This window comes from Petaurus breviceps, unplaced genomic scaffold (genome assembly GCF_028583685.1).
Source record: "Petaurus breviceps papuanus isolate PSGF00001 unplaced genomic scaffold, PetGlider_PUasm1.0 90792, whole genome shotgun sequence".
NCBI classification, from domain to species: domain Eukaryota; kingdom Metazoa; phylum Chordata; class Mammalia; order Diprotodontia; family Petauridae; genus Petaurus; species Petaurus breviceps.
Window position 1 is genome coordinate 4,205,162 of NW_027187347.1, and position 18,197 is coordinate 4,223,358.

Here is an 18,197-nt window from a genome sequence, read left to right on the forward strand (position 1 = left end):
AAGGACTACATAGAGGTGACACAATATGAACGGGAAAATTATACTTGCTACCTTTTATTCTCACAAACAGGATGTAGAAAAAGACTAGGTCATGCAAAAAAAGACTAGGTCATGAAGATAAAACATTATTACCATTATTCTCATAATCCTTATAGATATATTTAGGTAGTGCTTATCTTACAATTACCATGAGAAATGTAATACATGTAATGCTATTCTGATTTTCCAGATAAGGAAACTAAGTCTTATGTGGGACAATCCCTCTGCAAACAATTCAAATCATCTTAAGACAAATCAGGCACCCTGATTATCTCCTAGCAGCTACCAGGGAAATCTCTTTCTCCTCCAAAAATTCCTCAGCTAATTCTGCCTTTAGGAGCATCAAAGTAGCTCCATTCATCCCAGGTGTGGGAATTTTCCACTTCTCTTAGTACCAACCCAATTGACTGTTACTTTAAGTCATAGTACTTAGCCCTTCTTCAACAACAATGCTTACCTAAAGGTAGAGGTCATACACCTAGCTAGTTGGAAGAATCAAAACTGGAACCCTAATACCCTGCATTATCTCATTTGATCTCATAGCAACTCTTTGAAGTGGCAGGAGTAGTCTTACCCTGGGATTTGTTTAAATTGTTTTTAAAGTGTATATATTGCAACCAGTGTGTTAAAGTATAATTGTAACATTTTAAATGTGAAGACACATCACATCTGCTCTTCAGTCTGTACTTTACTTACTGTAAAAAAGACCAGCACTGATGGACACATTAATGCACCTGGGTTATAGAAACCCCAAACTTAAAAGTTATAACCCATCAAGAAATCCCATTCATCATTACATTTTCTCTTGGAAGGGATATTAAAAAAAAAACATGAAATGTCAGAGTTATAATGTCAGGACCATTTAAAATGTCAAGTGCTTGTTGCTGCATAGCCTGGCTGTCTGCTATACTCATCAAAACAACAACTGGCATAGTAATTACAAATGCAGCATCACAATTTCATGTGTAACCAGACACAAATTTATAACCAATTGAAAGAAAACATTCTCATTGCTTAACTCAATGCTCCTTCCCCTTTGATAATAATACCTTGAATAGGCATCAACCTTTACCAAGGGCTTTCACATATATTCATAGGATCATCAATTTAGAACAGATGGAGACCTTAGGAGTTGTCTTGTCCAACCCTTTCATTTATAGATGAAAAACTGAGGCCTGAGACAATTTAAGAGACATCATAAAAGTAATGTGACAGAACTGGGATTTGAGCTGAGTTTCTTTAACTCTAAATTCTGTACCTTTTCCAGAGGCCCCATTGTCTAACTTGAGCCTATTAGGTGGGTGGGAAAAGGCAATGCCCTCATTTTACAAATGGTGAAACACACTCAGAATTTAAGTGATTTGCACAGTCACGGAGCTTGTTAGTGGAAGAACTGAGGTTATCTAGCAAACATTTATCTCTTTTTACTATAACATACAACTTCTCATGTCGTCTGGGATGTTCCTTTAGAACAGAATGTTTATTAATTCATGGTGGCATTTAGGATAGAAATAAAAGAAGGGAGAGAAAAGACTGGACAGGAACCTGGTAATCTGTAATATATGGTTTCAGTAAGAACTAGGAGCTTAAAAAAACTTTTTTTATCAAGTTATTATTTTTCTGAAACAAATAGTGGGGAGAGAAAGTGTTTGTCAAATAACCCAATTCTATTTTAAGATGTGATTAGTTGGTGCAAGCATGTTAATGCAAACAAGCAGTCTATCCTTAAGTGATGGGATCCAGAAATCTATCCATCAATTTTATTACCACATTCAAGTCTGCAAGACAGAACAAATAATATTTAAACAGAACAACAATGGCGTATCTGCCTTATCACTTTATGGAAGGTTTCTCAGGGTTGAATATCACAGTTTTATTTATTAGTATGATTCAAGAATGTTACATCTGCACCCAACAATATTATACACAAGAGAAGAATTCTTTCTTGTTGTAGGAGCGATAGTGTGCATTGAGTGTGGGGAAAATAGTCTCTATAGCTGAAGTTTCCTGTTATTTTGAAGATTCTCATCTTTGGCGGTGGTCTAAGGCAAGCTATCTCTGGTGTCTTGCTTCCTCCCACTCTGAATCACTTTCAATATGTGGGAGAGATCAAAACTCTTGGTAATCATCTCCAAAAGCTTGGGGTCTTTTTTTAAGCCACTGATGAACTCCTCTAAAGTCAACTCTCCTGGAATATAATAAATACGTGAGCAGTTAGAGAAAATAATGAATCCTTTATTATTGGTATCACTCAGTCCCTAAAATCTTTTCTAGTTTGATAATGGTAACAGAATTTGTTTTGGCCATTACCTATTCAATGGACAATTATTTTCATATCAATTTTTTATTACAATGAAGAAGCCATTTTTATTACAATTATTATTTTGATTATTTTTATTAAAATGTTGTTCTTTTATCTATGTATCTTGGCTCTCCAACTAGACTAGACTAGGAGTCCCTAATCAATCAACTAGTCAAGCAACAAGCATTTATTAAGTGCTTATGGAGGCACTCATTAATTATTAATTAGGTCATTAAGGCACTGTGCTGTATGTTTAGGGTATAAAACACTTCCCTTCTTGCTCAATGTCTGGTATACTCAAGAAATGTTGCAGGCAGGGCTAGAGATGATTGTTTTCGTGATTAATTCAACCTTTTTTTAGTCAGTTAAAAATTATTCTTCAGGACAGGGAAATTTATGCTTTTAAACTACATTTCTTATAGAATCTGCCTGTCATACTCTGATATCTGCTGACAGGTGAAATAAAAAACGTGTTGGGCTTAGAGTCAGGAAGATGTGGATATCATATCCTGCCTCTGACATTAATTAGGCATGCATGATGTTCTGACCCATTCTGGAGCAAGTGTTACTCCTGATCCTTCCCCTGGTGACCAAGGGTAAGTTCCAGCTTCTCTCAGCCTCAGTTTCCTCATCTGTAAAATGAGAAGATTGGATGATCTCCAAAGTCCCATATAGCTTTAATTCTATTATCTTATGATCTATAATTTTGGATCTGAAATCATTTAGGCTCAAATCATAGGATCAAAAATTTAGAGCTGAAAGTGACGTTGGGATCATCTAATGCCAACTCTAATACCTACTAGCTGTGGTACTTTTGGCAAATCTTAGACTTAAGCTTAAATTTAAACTCTGTAGAGCTCATTTTCCTCACCTATCAAATACTGATTCTTTTTTTTTGTTTTTGTTTTTTTGGAGGGGGGAGGCCAGGGCAATTGGGGTTAAGTGACTTGCCCAAGGTCATATAAGTAGTAAGTGTTAAGTGTGTGAGGTCATATTTGAACTCAGATCCTCCTGACTCCAGATACAGGTGCTCTATTCACTGCTCCACCTAGCCACCCCTCAAATGTGGATTCTGATGTCTTCATGACTACTTCATAGGGTTGTTGTGAGAAAAGTCAAAGCAAGAAGCATTTATTAAATGCCTACTATTTACCAGGCACAGATAAGTACTTTATAATCTTTAAAGTCCCAGAGAAATGTGAGTGTATTTGAAGATGTGGCCAATTCTAGATGAAGATATGATTAATTCTTGTTCATTTAGGTCAGGGGAAGTCAATAATAGCTGACATCAAGGTAGCACTTTACATATAAGCCTTATGTACAAACAGGTGAGGTTGTAATGAGGTTCATCATCTGACAGATGGATAAACTCAGAGAAGTGACGAGACTGATCCAGTTCCATGGAGCTAGTCAGAGGCATGATTTGAACCTGGGTCATTTTAAATACAAGTGCAGTACTCTTATCTACAATGCTGGTTTCCTAATAAATCCTGTTTGTAAGAATGATTTAATGTCCTCTCTTTCTTAAATATGGTACCAAGACCAGCCCTAGGCAGAATTGGAAAGTTACCTAAATATTCATTAAGTATTTATTGGTCTATAATATTCTCTTCTTTTTCATTTCCATTCCCATGTTTCATTACTTTAGGACTACCCTCACTGGTCCAGGGATATAATACAAACTTCTTATACTCAGGTCATGTGGCTGGCAGGCTTTCTTCCCCAGTAGAAAACTGCCTTCCTGCTTAATATCATCCCCTCAGGGCTCCAGGGCCTTTGTAATCTAACCCATTAGTGACTCCAGTGGTGGGAATTTTAATGAGGAAGAGCAGTGCCCTTGACAAACCATAGGCTGTAGGGGAGGGTAGATATTAAAGGACACTACTTAGGGGCCTGGTTATTCTGCCAATATCTGGAAGGCTGGTCCTGAATGGCACATTCTGCTTGAAAAATGAACTTGCAAAGCATTTCTTTTACCTCTTTAAATATCCATTTAGGGGGAAGGGAGAGTGAGACAGCACAATAATGAAGGCTTCTGAATCTTTGGAGCTGTCAGACCAATTCATTCATTCACTCAGTGAAAATGTATTGAGGCTCTTATATGCAAGGTTCTGGATTAAAAAAAGAAATGTAAGATGTAGTCTCTGCTCTCAAAGGACTTTACAGTTTAGAGGGGACGGTAAGACATACTGAAATAATGGTTAACAATTAAACAGCTCTCTAAGTTTTGCTATGCATTTTATATACGTTATCTCATTTGATCTTTGTAATACCCCTGTGAGGTAGGTGTTGTTATAATCCCCTTTAACAGGTGAGTAAATTGAGACTGAGGTTAAGTAGCTTTCTCAGGGTCACAGAGGGGCAGTCGGGTTAACTTGAGAAGACTGTCCACAAGAGGTGTTTCCGATTTTCTCACTCTCTTCTTAAATCTTTACAATAAGACCTCATCATTCAACTAAAACAATTCTCCAAAATTACCAGTGATTTCTCTTTGTCCTTTTAAATAATTTTTATTGATGTTTTCTGTTTCTTACATCGTCATGGTATTCCATATATTCCTCCTCCTCTCCATTCCCAGAGCTATCCCACATGATAAATAGTGGTGGGGTTTTGTGTATTTTTTAAAGAAGAAATCAGCATAATTGATTGATTCAGTAAGAAAGTCTGCAAACATGTAATATGTAACAGCTGAAGACTTCCCACCTTCACCCACAGGTAGGTTGGGGGATGTCTTCTCATATCTCTTCATTTAAGTCCTGCTTGATCTTTATAATTTTATTACACTTACTTTTGATTTTTTAATGTGACCTTTTCCCCCATTTGCATTGTTCTAGTTACTGTGTATATTGTTTTATCGGTTTTGCTTCCTTCACTCTGCTACAATTCATATAGAGCTCCTCAGGATTCTGTCTTCATCACACGTATCATCTACTTTCCTTCTTATTTTAGAAGCATTAATGTTGTCTATGCAGAAGCTTTTCAGTTTCAAGTTATTAGAGTTGTCTATTTTATCTTTTCTAATCTTACCTAATTTATCTCTTATTTTATTAAGAACACATCTCTTATCTGTGATATAGCTGTGAGAAATACATGATCTGCTTCTTTTCTAATTTTTTTTTATAGTGTGATCTTTAGTATTAAGGTCACGTATCCATTTGGAATGTATTATGGAGTGTGGTAAAGAGCCTAACTTCTGCCAGATTGCATTCTAGTTTTTATCAAATAGGGAGTTTTCCCTAGGTGACATGTTTTTTACTTTATCAAAGTTATTGATTTATTATTATAAAGTTATAATTATTGTATATAATAAAAATAATGTAATATATAAATAATATAATGTATATAAAATAAAATACAATAAAATATGTATACATATATGATATTTATTATTATAAAGTTATTGAATTCTATTGTTTCTGAATCTTCCTTGTCTAGTTTGTTCCATGTATCTATTTCTCTGTTTTTTAACCAGTATCAGGTGGTTTCGATGACTGCTGCTTTTATAATAGAGTTTGAAGTCTGGAAGTGCTATTCCCCCTTTCTCCTTACTTCTTTTCATCATTTTTCTTGATACCAGTCATCACTTAATTGCCAAATCCAATGACCTCTTTTAAATCCTCCTCATTTTTGACCTCTCTTTGACCTCTGACACTGTTAGTCACGCTCTTCTTGTTACTCTTATCTCTCTGAGTTTTGGGGATACCACTCTCTTGGTTCTTCTCCAATCTATTTGACTATTCTTTCCCAATCTCCTTTTCTGGATCCAGATCATTCCCTCCTGCTACAGGTATCCCTTAGCATTCAGCCCCAGGCCTTCTTCTTCTCTTCTCCCTCTATACTACTTCACTCGATGATCTCATAAGCTCCCATGGTTTCAATTATCACCCCTATGTTGACGATTCTCAAATCGATTTATCCCTCATCTCTCTGCTAACTTCCACTCTTATCTCTCTAACTCCTTATCAGACATCTCAAACTGGATTCCAGTAGACATCTTAAACTCAACATCTCCAAAACTAAACTAATTTTCTTTCCCCCTAAATCCTTCCCCAACTTTCAAACTTTCCTCTTACTCTAGAAGGCACCAACACCCTCCCGGCCCCTCAAGTTCACAACCTAGGACTCATCCTCGACTCCTCCCTATTTCTCACCATCCACATGCAATCTGTCGCCAAGACCTGTCAATTCTACCTTTGCAATATCTCGAACACATGCCCCCTTCTCTCCTCAGACACTGCCACCACTCTGGCACCAGCCTTCATCATCTCACGCCTGATCAATAGCTATAGTCTGCTTATTGGTCTGCCTGCCACAAGTCTTTTCCTACTCCAGTCTATCCTTCATCTACTCACCAAAGTGATTTTCTTAAAGTATATCTCTGACTATGCCACTCCATACTATTCAATAAATTCCAGCGGCTATCACCTTAGGATCAAATATAAAATCCTCTGTTTGGCATTCAAGGCCTTTCGTAAACTTGATCCCTCCTACCTTTTTGGTCTTCTTACACCTTACATCCCACCTCCGCATATATTCATTGTTGTACAGACACTGGCCTACTTGCAGATCCATGAATAAGACGTTCTACCTCTAGGCTTTTTCTCTGGCTGCCCCCATGCCTGGAATGCTTTCCCTCTTCATCTCTGTTTACTGCCTTTCTTCAAGTCCCAGATAAAATCCATCTTCTACAGGAAGCCTTTACCAAACTTTCTTAGTTCTTATACCTTCCTTCTGGTGATTATTTCAGATTTATCCTGTCTATGGCTTGTTTGTTTTGTTTGCTTGTTGTCTCGCCTATTAGACTGTAAGCTCCTTGAAGCAGGAACTATCTTTTGCTTTTCCTTGTCTCCCCAGCACTTAGTACAGTGCCTGATTCATAGTAAGTGCTTAATTAGTGCTTATTGACTGAATGAATGACTGAACTGTCTGAGACACCATTTGAATTCAGGTCTTTCTGTCTTCAAGTCTAGAACTATATTTACCATGCCACCAAGACACAATACGCTAAATGCTGTAGGGCAGGTACAAACAAAGCTATGACTGAATTGGGACATTGGGGAAAATTTTCCCACTAATAAGTAATCCCAACCTCAAGAGCCTTTCCTTTTGTTTCTTACATTTTATGAACCCCATTACTATTCCTCAGGGCAATTCTTATCAAATAGCCCTAGATAATAATTTTATTAAATTCAACTAGCACTTATTAATTAAAGACCTACTACGTGCTAGGACTACAAAGAAAAAATGAACAGCCCTTGTCCTTAAGGAACTTACATTCTATTGGTAAAACACAATATGGAAACAGATAACTAATAAAATACATAAATGGTAATTGGGAAGGGAAGGGAAGGAAAATGCTAGGAACTAGAGGGAATCAGGAAAGGTCTTGTGGTACTTATTAAGCCTTGAAGGAAGTTAAGGATTCTAAGCTAGGCAGGTAAGGAGGAAATGCATTACTGACATGAATCATGGACCATGAAAAGGTATGTATAAAGGGATAGGATGTGGCTGTATGGGGACATGAACACTTATAAATAAAGGAGAAGCAAGTAGGATGCATTAAAAAAAGTCATGAATGTGGAAACATACAAAAGTGAATTCATGGAATGAATGAAATGGAATGGAAGTAAATAGAAAAAAAGACAAAAATTTGCTATACACACATTTTGTATTTATTTGGCTGAAATGGCAAGTTATTAAGATATCTTCTTTGAAAAAAAAACCTGGCCCTGTACTCTGCTGCTATTCATTCAACAAGTATTATGTTCATACAACATGCAAGGCATTATGGGGGAAACAAGAATGATTAAAATAGTGCCTCTGATTTCAAAAGATTATTGTTCGTAGAGTAAGGGCATGCTTGTATGTGGGCTTATCCAAGAGAAGTTGGCACTAGCGAAGGTTGGCACTAATAAAGAAAAACAAGATCTACCACTACAGACTCTACTTAAAAAGGTGTAATGTTGGGGCAGCTAAGTGGCACAGTGAATAGAGCACCAGCCCTGGAGTCAGGAGGACCTGAGTTCAAATCTAGCCTGAGACACTTAACACTTACTAGTCGTGTAACCTTGGGCAAGTTACTTAATCCCAATTGCCCTACCTTCCCCCCTCCAACAAGCAAAAAAAAAAATGTGTAATATAAGTGATATTTAGATTATCATTGATAGAAAACTTGGTGACTCCATATTATCGGTATGAATGTTGGGAAAGAGACCTGATAAGCTCAGGTCCAACCTAACTTAGGTGGGCAGTTAAGTAATATCTCCCAAGGACAATGATTTACCATGACATAAAGAAATTTCTCTTCCAAAGGTCAGTAGAGGTAAAAAATGCTGCACTTCCCTAACATCAGAGTCCTTGCCAAGGGAGCCTCAGCCTCATCTCGTATTCTCCATAACAGGGTCTTACTCTTACAAAAACCAGCCTCCTTTTCTTCCATGAACTAATCACAAAGTATTCTTCCATTCCCCCCCCCCCCCATCAATAATGGGCCCTGTTTACTCCCCCACACCAGGATCTCTCATCAGAAGAGCTTCCAAGGCCCTCATTTCTTTGTGGCCTCTTTACTAGTAGGTCCCCACAGGTCATGTTGCAGTCTTTTAACATTTTATTTTATTTTTTATTGTCTCTACTCAACCTTCTTCACCAATAGGATACCTACACACAGCACCCAGCGCGCGCGCGCGCACACACACACACGCACACACACACTTCATCAACTGAGATTTTCCCTGCACATACTTGCCAATTAGCTCTTATCTTGCAGCCCTCAAAAAAGTGCACTTGGAGTAAAAGGACCTGGGTTTGAATCCTGGTACTACTACTTACTACATGTGTGACCTAGACAAATCACATACTCTTCGGGGCCTTGCGTTTTTTCATCTGTAAAATGTAAAATTTGGACTAAATAATCTTTAAATTTCCTACCAGTTCTCTTGAGGGCACCATCCTCTCAGTCATCCAGGTTCATAATTTTTGCCTTTTCCACTTCTACAAATTCACTTACATTTGATACCTTCTCCTTATTCACACAGCTACCATCTTAATTTGGGCCCTCATCACCTCTCAGGCAATTTCGACAATTCTCTACCTGATTTTCCTGCTGCATCTCTCTCAATTCCTATCCAACCTCCACGCAGTTGTCAAAATATTTTTCCTGAAGAGGAAGGCAGGCAAGCAGGAAGTGAAGAAGGGAAGGAAGAAGGGAATAAAAGGGGAGAGAAGATGGGAGGGAGAAAAGGAGAAAGGAAGGCAGGAAATACTTATTAAGCACCTAGACTATGTTCCAAGCAAGCTAAACACTTTACAACTATTATCCCATTTAAGTGGGAATCTGACCATGTCATTCCCCCATTCAATAAACTTCTATGGTTAACTATTGCTTTTGTATAAGATACAAACTCCTGTGACTTCTATTCAAACTGTTCCCAAACTATCCTGTCAGACTCATTCCCCTTTGTACACTCTTTGGTTACCCCAAAATAGCCTTATCTATGTTCCTCATACATAGCCCTCCACCTATGGCTTTACATTGGCCACCCTGCCTCCCCCATACCTGTAATGTACATTCTTCCCACCTCCTTAAAAATGTAGCTCAAATACCACCTTATATATGACACATTTCCTGACCTACCCCACCCCTAAATGGCGGGGTCCTGTTTCCCTAACAGCCTTCTGATTTTTTGGTATATATTTACACTTGCATATCTTGTAAGCTTCTTCAGAGCAGGAAATGTTTCATTTTCTTGTACTAGTTTCCCTAGTGCCCAGCACATAGTAGGTGCTTAATAAACTTTTTTTTTGCTTGCTTGCTTGATCAATTTAGATAATAGCTAGCTGACCTCCAATTAAGAATAAGCCAGGTTGATTTTAGGTCTACCTTTCTCTTCCTTGTTGGATTGAAGCTTTCTTCAACAAACATTTTCAGTCTTTATTTGTATACTTTACATTAAAGCCCAACTTAGATCTCCTTATATTTAAAAAGGGTGCCCCAATGTACATGCTGTGGTTTCCTTTCTGCCTTTGATCAGGTTGTTCCCAGTGCCTGAAATGACCTTTGCCCCTTGCTGAATCCCCACCTAACATTAAAGCCCAACTCAAATGCTTTCTCTTGCATGAAGTCTTCCTTCATCCTTCACCTCTGACCTGTCATAGTGCCTTGCTTTGTACCTCTCAAATGAACTTATCAGGTATTATTGTAAATAATAGTTAACCTTTATTATCTTAAATTCTCCCCACTAGAGTGTAAACTCCATAAAGGCAGGAAACTTCTTATCTAACCTTCGTATTTTCCCTTGTCATTATTCAGTCATTTTCAGTCACATCTGACTCCTCGTGATCCCATTTGGGATTTTCTTGGCAAAGGTACTGGAGTGCTTTACCATTTCTTTCTACAGCTTATTTTACAGATGAGGAAACTGAGCCAATCAGGGTTAAGTGACTTGTCCAGGGTCACACAGCTAATAAGTGTCTGAGGCCAGATTTGAATTCAGGATGATGAGTCTTTCTGACTCCTGGTGCTCTATCCACTGCACCACCTAGTGGCTCTATTGTATTTTCCCTAGCACCCAGTAAAGTTTCCAGAACACAGGAGGCTCTTAATAAATGTTTGCTGATTCTCACATTCTATTAAGCGAAACGCTTTCTTGTTATTAAATACAAAGAGGATTGCTTATTAATAGTTCAACATTTTTTTTTCTTTTAGGTGGAAATTAGATAAAGATGATGATGGTGATAATGCCAATGAACATGAAATTTATATATGCCATTAAGTTTTGCAAAAGATTTTACATAATTATCTCATTTGAACCTCACAATAACCTTGTGAAGTAGGTCCCAGAAATATCATTATCCCCATTTTATAGATGAGGAAATGGGAGCTGAGAGATATTGTGACTTGAGAAAGGATTACAAAGTCAGTGCCATGAGCAAAGTTTCATCCAGGTCTTTCTAATGTCAAGCCCAGAATCCTATCCCACTAATTAAATACCCTGGGTGGAAACCAAGGGGATTCCTTGCTGATATATGCCCTGGTATCCATCTTAATATTCTCTATCAGGGACACTGTAGAGTTTTAAGAGAACTGCTTGAAGGTCTTCTAAGTCTATTGTCATTAAAAGAGTCACCTTGAGTTTCTTTCTACTCTATTGGGGGACAGTCATTTGTAACATAAAACCCTTGATTTAGAACTCTATGGGTAGTTCTGAGATAGCAGGTTCAAGATATTCAGCCAAATGTCATCTAAACTTGAGTATTTTGTGCCTTTCACACTGAAGACAGTATTTATCCCTTCTTCCTCAAATCACTGTAGGGACCATTTCTGAATTTATTCACAGGGAATATAGTTTGCCAATACTTTAGGTGAGAAGAAGCTAAAGAATTTCACAATTATCTCATTTATTCTGTTTCTCTGGGTTGCCTTCTCTCAGTTTTTATTTTTCAATGCCTCTGGTTGACTTTGCTTCAGCATTAAATCTTTCTGAATTTCCTTCCAGTTCACCTTACTTTCTGCCATCTCTCATAACTTTTTTATTCTTATTTCCTTGGAGAATTCTTTATTCTCTTCTGGCTTTTCACAACATTCCTTATTCTTCTTTATTTCTTTCTTGAGTCCTCATACAAATGCTACTTTTTATTGTTATTTTCACCTTTTTTTCTTTAGTCCTCAACTTCCTTCCTAATGAATCTTCTTCCCCTGACTCTGTCTATCAAGATAGCTTGAGGAAGGAACAGTCCATAATTGTCATCTATTTTCCTGTTCAGGCAGGGGTTTACCTTTGATGACTTTAGTTACAAAAACAACTCCTTATTGAATGGTTGCCTCTGTTCTTGTCTCTGAACTCTCACTGTATCTTTGTAGACTCTCATAATTCATATCTCTGACCTCAGTATTCAGTAATCTGATCTGGTGGTAATGATACCCCACAAAACTATTGCTATTTCTGTCAGCCTCTAATCAATCTGGCTTGGGGCAACTGTCTAGACTCCTCCAGAGTCACAAGTATTGTGGCTCCTTTGGAAAATTGTCTTCCTAAGACACATAGTATTTTTGGCTTTTAAAAAATTAATAAATATTTATTGAAATGAAAGGTCTCCAAGAAGTTAGCAGGTACTTATTTAAAAACAAAGCAGGATATGAGAAGATATCTTCCTTTTTTTTTTCTTTTTGGAGGGAGGAAGGTAGAGTAAGTGGGGTTAAGTGACTTGCCCAAGGTCACATGGCTAGTTTTTATGTTAAGTGTCTGAGGCTGGATTTGAACTCAGGTCCTCCTGACTCCAGGGCCAATGCTCTATTCACTGCACCACCTAGCTACCCCATCTTCCTTTATTTTTTGCAGAGGTCAGGTTTCCTGTGGAATACTGCATACACAGCACTAGTTTTTTGTTTTGTTTTTTCTTTTTTATATGTTGATCATCTTTGATGAATTTTTTTCTCCTTTTTTTCTTTTAAAAAAATCCTCCGTCATAAGGAATGGTTCTCTGAGAGGAGGGAAGGGGAAGGGAAGCACAAAGTGGGAAATGATACTATAAAAACAAAAGATATTAATAAAGTCTTTTAAAAATCTATTTTAAATGTGAAGTGGTAAAATAAATTTGAAGGTGCCTCTGTATTTCCTAGCTAGCAGAATAAACCTAAATTAGATGGTAAACCAAAATTTCTCTCTCAGATATATAGTTTCTATAGCTTGAAAAGTCGGAAATCAGAGATAAGTGTATTAAGGTCTCAGCATTTACCATTGGCTCCCCAGAGGCATTAAACAATCTCTCTCCTTTCTGTTCTCTTACACATTTGCCAATGAAGATTTCTTGATTACTTTCTTTCAGCCCACCAACCATGAAATCTCCATGTACTGCTGTAATGCAGTGACCTTTTCTGTAATGCTTCTTTCAATTCTTCATAAACTATTTCCTTTGACTATTGCATCAGATGACTCATTTGCATTATGTTTAGCATGCATTCTGTAGGACTAAATAGACTGCGTCTGGAAGGGAACATGATGAAGTGGAAAGAATATGAGACTAGCACATAGATTTTACAATTACTACCTATGCGACTTTAGGCAAAATGAGAAGATTGTATTAGATGATCTCTAAATTCCATTCTGTGTTTAATCCTGTGACACTATGCACTTATAGCTGGCAAAAAAAGAAAATCAACCCAAAAAAATCACTTTAAGGTTTTCAAAATGCTTTACAAATATCTTCTCATTTTATCCTCACAACAACTCTGGGAGGAAAGAGTTATAATAATTATCCCTGTTTTAGAGATGAGGAAAACTGAGGCAGAGATGAAATGGCATACCCAGGGTCACATGACTGTTAAGTATTTGAGGCTGGCTTTGAATTCAAGATATTACTAATTCCAGGCCCAGCTCTCTGAAATGATGTCATAATTCTTAAGTAACATCCCGGTTCCCTTCTCCTCCCCCCCGGGAGAAAATCTAACACTGTCAGTTCTCCTCTGGGTCTCTTGTTTTCGGCTTTACTAGGGAATCATTGATCACTTTAATTTCAAAGTGCAACCTGTTCATCTGATCTCGTTCCATATAGGTCAACGGCATTTACTTTATTTCTTCATGGTAAATATTTACACCAGACATGAACATTTATGAATTATGACATACTACCCTTCATTTAATGATTGCTTTGGCCTTTATCTGAATGGAATTAAGAGGTCTTATGGATGGCAAGTGGTAGTATATGCTTTGTCATGCTTTCTCTTGCTCTTCCTCTTCCTCTGTGTGGCTTTTGGGGACAGGAATTTCATGGGTGGGCATTAGGGGTCTAGGGACATATTAACCTAATGGAAGACAATTTCACTAGCAGAATTAATTGGAAAATAGATTCCAGTTTGGAAATTACAGAAGTTTTTTTGTAAACTACAAAGGTTTTTTTGAAAACTACAAAAAGTCTTCTGGGTGTCCATGCATAAGGGTTGGAGTAGCAGATAACAGATAATAATGACCAAACATTTATATAGGTTGCCAAAGCCTATAGATCCTTACAATGATCCTGTTGGGTAGGTACTGTTGTCATATAGCACACTAGAGAGAAAAGATTACAATTTCCTTGCCCTAAATATATATTTAAAGCATATTTCTAGATATGTGTGTTTATATATCACTAAGCTCTATCAGAGAAGGTAGAGTCAATTGTTGAATAAACAATATCTTAAGACTGAAAATCTGGATTGTAAACTCGTAAGATTATTACTTGTTTGAATATAATGACTTCAGCTATATAAACCCCCTTGCACCTTATCTCTCCAGGAATTCTGGGAGTGTTAATAAAGATGCAGCCAAAGCAGAGAAGACAATACTTTTCCCAGGGTGATGAAAATTAAAGGGCTTGCTGACAGAACTTTCAACCCCTCAGTTCTGAGGAGGGGAACATGAGAGCTTAGCACCTACTTAATGAACATAAAGAGTTAAAATGAAAACCTGCTCTTCTCATTACCTCACCCCTCCATTAGCCTTTTACTGGGCTAGTCTGTCATCTCTCCTCTTCTTCCTGAACACACCACAACAGTGGCCTTGTATTGTCATGGAATCTCTCAAAGGACAGGGAGTTGGCCCCTAAGGAAGGGGAAATTCTATAAGGCTGATAGGTTTTTGAATGTCAGCTGTTTCCCAAAGGTATTTAAAATGAGTTACAAATGGTCTGTCACGGGTCCATGGGGGGTGATTTATTGTGTTCCAAGGGAGCAGAGAGAGACTTCAATCTTCTAGGCTGCCATTGTCCTCGGGGGTCTGAAATAGAGAGGGCTTTGGTTGTCCATGCACAAGGGCTAGTATAACAGATAAGAGAAAATAAGAACCAAATATTTATATAGATTGGCAAAGTCTATGGATCCTCATAGCAACCCTCTGGGTCGCATACTGTTATTATTTTCATTTGTTAGAGGAGAAAACTGAGATTGTGACAGATTAGCTTACTTGCCTAGGGTCCTAGGGCTAATAAACATTTGACGCCTAATTTAAACCTAGCTTTTCTTGACTCCAAGCTGAGGACTCTGTCCACTATGTCATCTAAGTGCTTGGAAGAACCCAAGAACATACCCACTGAAATTATGAAACTTTGAGTTGATTCAGAGCAATGTAATGATCCATCATGAATTTAGAGGACTCATGATGAAACATTCTACCCACCTCCTCACAGTCAACTAGCATTTATTAATTCCTATTATGTGCCAGGTATTGAAAGGTGATGGACTCAGTACAGTGTGTGTGTGTGTGTGTGTGTGTGTGTGTGTGTGTATTATTTTGGACATGGACAATGTGGTGATTTGTTTTGCTTGACTGTTATTTGTTATAAGAGTGTGGCTTTTAGTTTCTTCTCCCATGGGTAGGGTGGTAGGAGGAAGATAAAATAGATTTTTTTTAATTAATTAAAAAATACAATTTAATTTTAAAAATAAATGCTATTAAATGGCATACCCATTGCATTAAAATTCAAACTTATTCTAAAATGTCATTACCCTTGTAAAGAATGGAAAATATAGGGCTTCCTCCCCCTCCCCCTACCATACACATAATCTATATTCCAATTAAATTGGACTTTTTCTCCTGAACACACTCTGTACCTTCCCACTAATACCTATCTTTTTATACCAAAGGTTCTCAAACTTTCTGGTCTCAGGAACTCCTTATGCTTTTCAGAATTATTGAGTACCCTGAAGACCTTTTGTTTATATGGGTTATATTTATATTTAGAACGTTAGAAATTAAAACTGATAAATTTTTAAATAGTTGTTCATTAATACATTAAAATAACAAACCTATTATGTTATAAATAATGTTTTAATGAAAAATAATTATAATTTCAAAAAATAGTGAGAAGAGTAGAATTTTTTTTACATATTTCAGCAAATCTCCTTAATGTCTAGTTTAATAAAAATTGTTGGATTCTCATATATACTTATGCATTCAATCTGTGCAATATGTTGTTTTGATTCAAGTATATGAAGAAAATCCTGCCTCACACAAATATGCAGTTGGAATAAGGATGAATATTTTAATAGACAAATAATATTTTAATATTATCATGAAAATAGAATTGACTTGTTGATCCCCGAAAGGGGCTTGGGGTCCATACATTGTGAACTTCTGCACTACACTATTCTCTATGCCTAGCACAACATCCCTTTCTAGTTTCTGCTGTGGAAGCCTATTTAGTCCTAACAGCTCCAACCATATACCTAGTCCTCTTCCAGATTCCCCTGTAGTTCATAAGGAACTTTTTCTCTTCTTGACCCACCCCCTTTGTGTATCTTTTTCATTCACTAATCAGATATTTTGTATTATAGTCCTTTGTGTTGGTAGCCTGGAAATATATAGGCAAATACTGTGCCTTATCTAAACTTTGTATCTCCTTTAGCACTTAGTTTGGGACTTTTCATACAACAGGAATCTGATAAAAGATTAACATAAAACTTGATTAAAAAATTCTGGGGTCTTAGTGGACTGCAAATCAAGATTAGTCAGCTGTATGATATGGCAGTCATAAAAAAAAAGAATGTGGGCTGCCTTGAAGCATAACTTTTAGAGATAAGTTCAGTGACAGATCACAATGGAATATTATATTTAATTCTCAAGTTCAATGTCATGTTAAGATCTGTGAAGGAACTAGTAATATTTAGCCTGGAAAGAGTAGACTTAAGGAGATGTGATGCTGTTGTTGAGTTCTTTCGGTGGTATTTGACTCTTTGTGACCCCATTTGGATTTGCTTGGCAAAGATACTAGAGTGGTTTGCCATTTCCTTCTTCACCTCATTTTACAGATGAAGAAACTGAGGCAAACAGGGTTAAATGACTTGCCCAGGGTCACACAACTAGGAAGTGTCTGAGGCCAGATTTGAACTCAGGTCTATACTGATTCCAGACCCAACACTCTATCCACTACACCACTCTGCCTGTCCCTAGGGAGTGTGATAACTGTCTTCACATTTTTTAAAGGCTATCATGCACAATACAGATTAGATTTGTTTGACCCCAGAGGTTAGAGCTAGAAGCAATGGAGGAAGTTTCAAAAAGATAAACTGAGGCTTGGGGTTAGGAAAAAATTCTTAAAAATTAGAGCTGACCCAAAAGTGGAATAAAGGTCCTCCTCATTCGAAGTATTTAAACTGAGGTTACATATCAGATACATTATAGAGAGGATTCTTTCAGTTATGGGATGGACTAAATGATTAGTTTCCTACTTTCCAATTCTATGGTTTTGTGATCAATGCTGAATTGAATATATCTTCCCTTTTCATCACCATTCAATTGAAAAATACATATATCATTTCCTACCGCTAAGCCCCCTCATTTATGGACCATTACAAAAATGATCCCAGGGCTAGCAACTGACTTACCATCACTATTTACATCAATCTTTTCAAATATCAAGTTGGCAAATTCCTGAGCATTCAGAGTGTTTTGGCCATTGATGGATTGTATTGCCTGTAAACAGAAATAAATGCAATCAGCTCAAATATACACCCAGAGGAGGAAGGTTATAAATGGAATTAAGATTAAAGTTAGGGTTAGGATTGGAAATGGAATTGTCTTGTTCACTTGTTTTTCAGTCCTGTTCAACTTTTCATGACCCCATTTGGGATTTTCTTGGAAAAGATACTGGAGTGGTTTGCCATTTCCTTCCCTAGCTCATTTTTATAGATGAGGAAACTGAGGCAAACAGGGTTAAGTGACTTGCCCAGGGTCACACAGCTAGTAAGTGTCTGAGGCCAGATTTGAACTCAAGAAACTGAGTCTTTTGGACTTCAGGCCTGGTACTCTATCCACTGCACCACCTAACAGCCTCTAGAAATGGAATTAGGGATTATCTCAAATGTAGCTCAAGGGTGGCATGAATA

At 37.3% G+C, this 18,197-nt stretch overlaps 1 protein-coding gene across 1 annotated transcript in view; it reads right to left on the reverse strand.

Annotated features, from left to right (window-relative positions):
• Nucleotides 1-2,081: 2,081 nt before the first annotated feature.
• Nucleotides 2,082-18,197, reverse strand: part of GUCA1C (guanylate cyclase activator 1C) — a 54,763-nt gene continuing 38,647 nt past the window's right edge. Inside the window, exons 3-4 of the mRNA XM_069069912.1 lie at nucleotides 17,697-17,784; nucleotides 2,082-2,227 (exon numbers count right to left, since the gene is read on the reverse strand). Of these exons, the coding sequence (XP_068926013.1) occupies nucleotides 2,082-2,227; nucleotides 17,697-17,784 (234 nt within the window). The remainder of the gene's footprint in view (nucleotides 2,228-17,696; nucleotides 17,785-18,197) is intronic.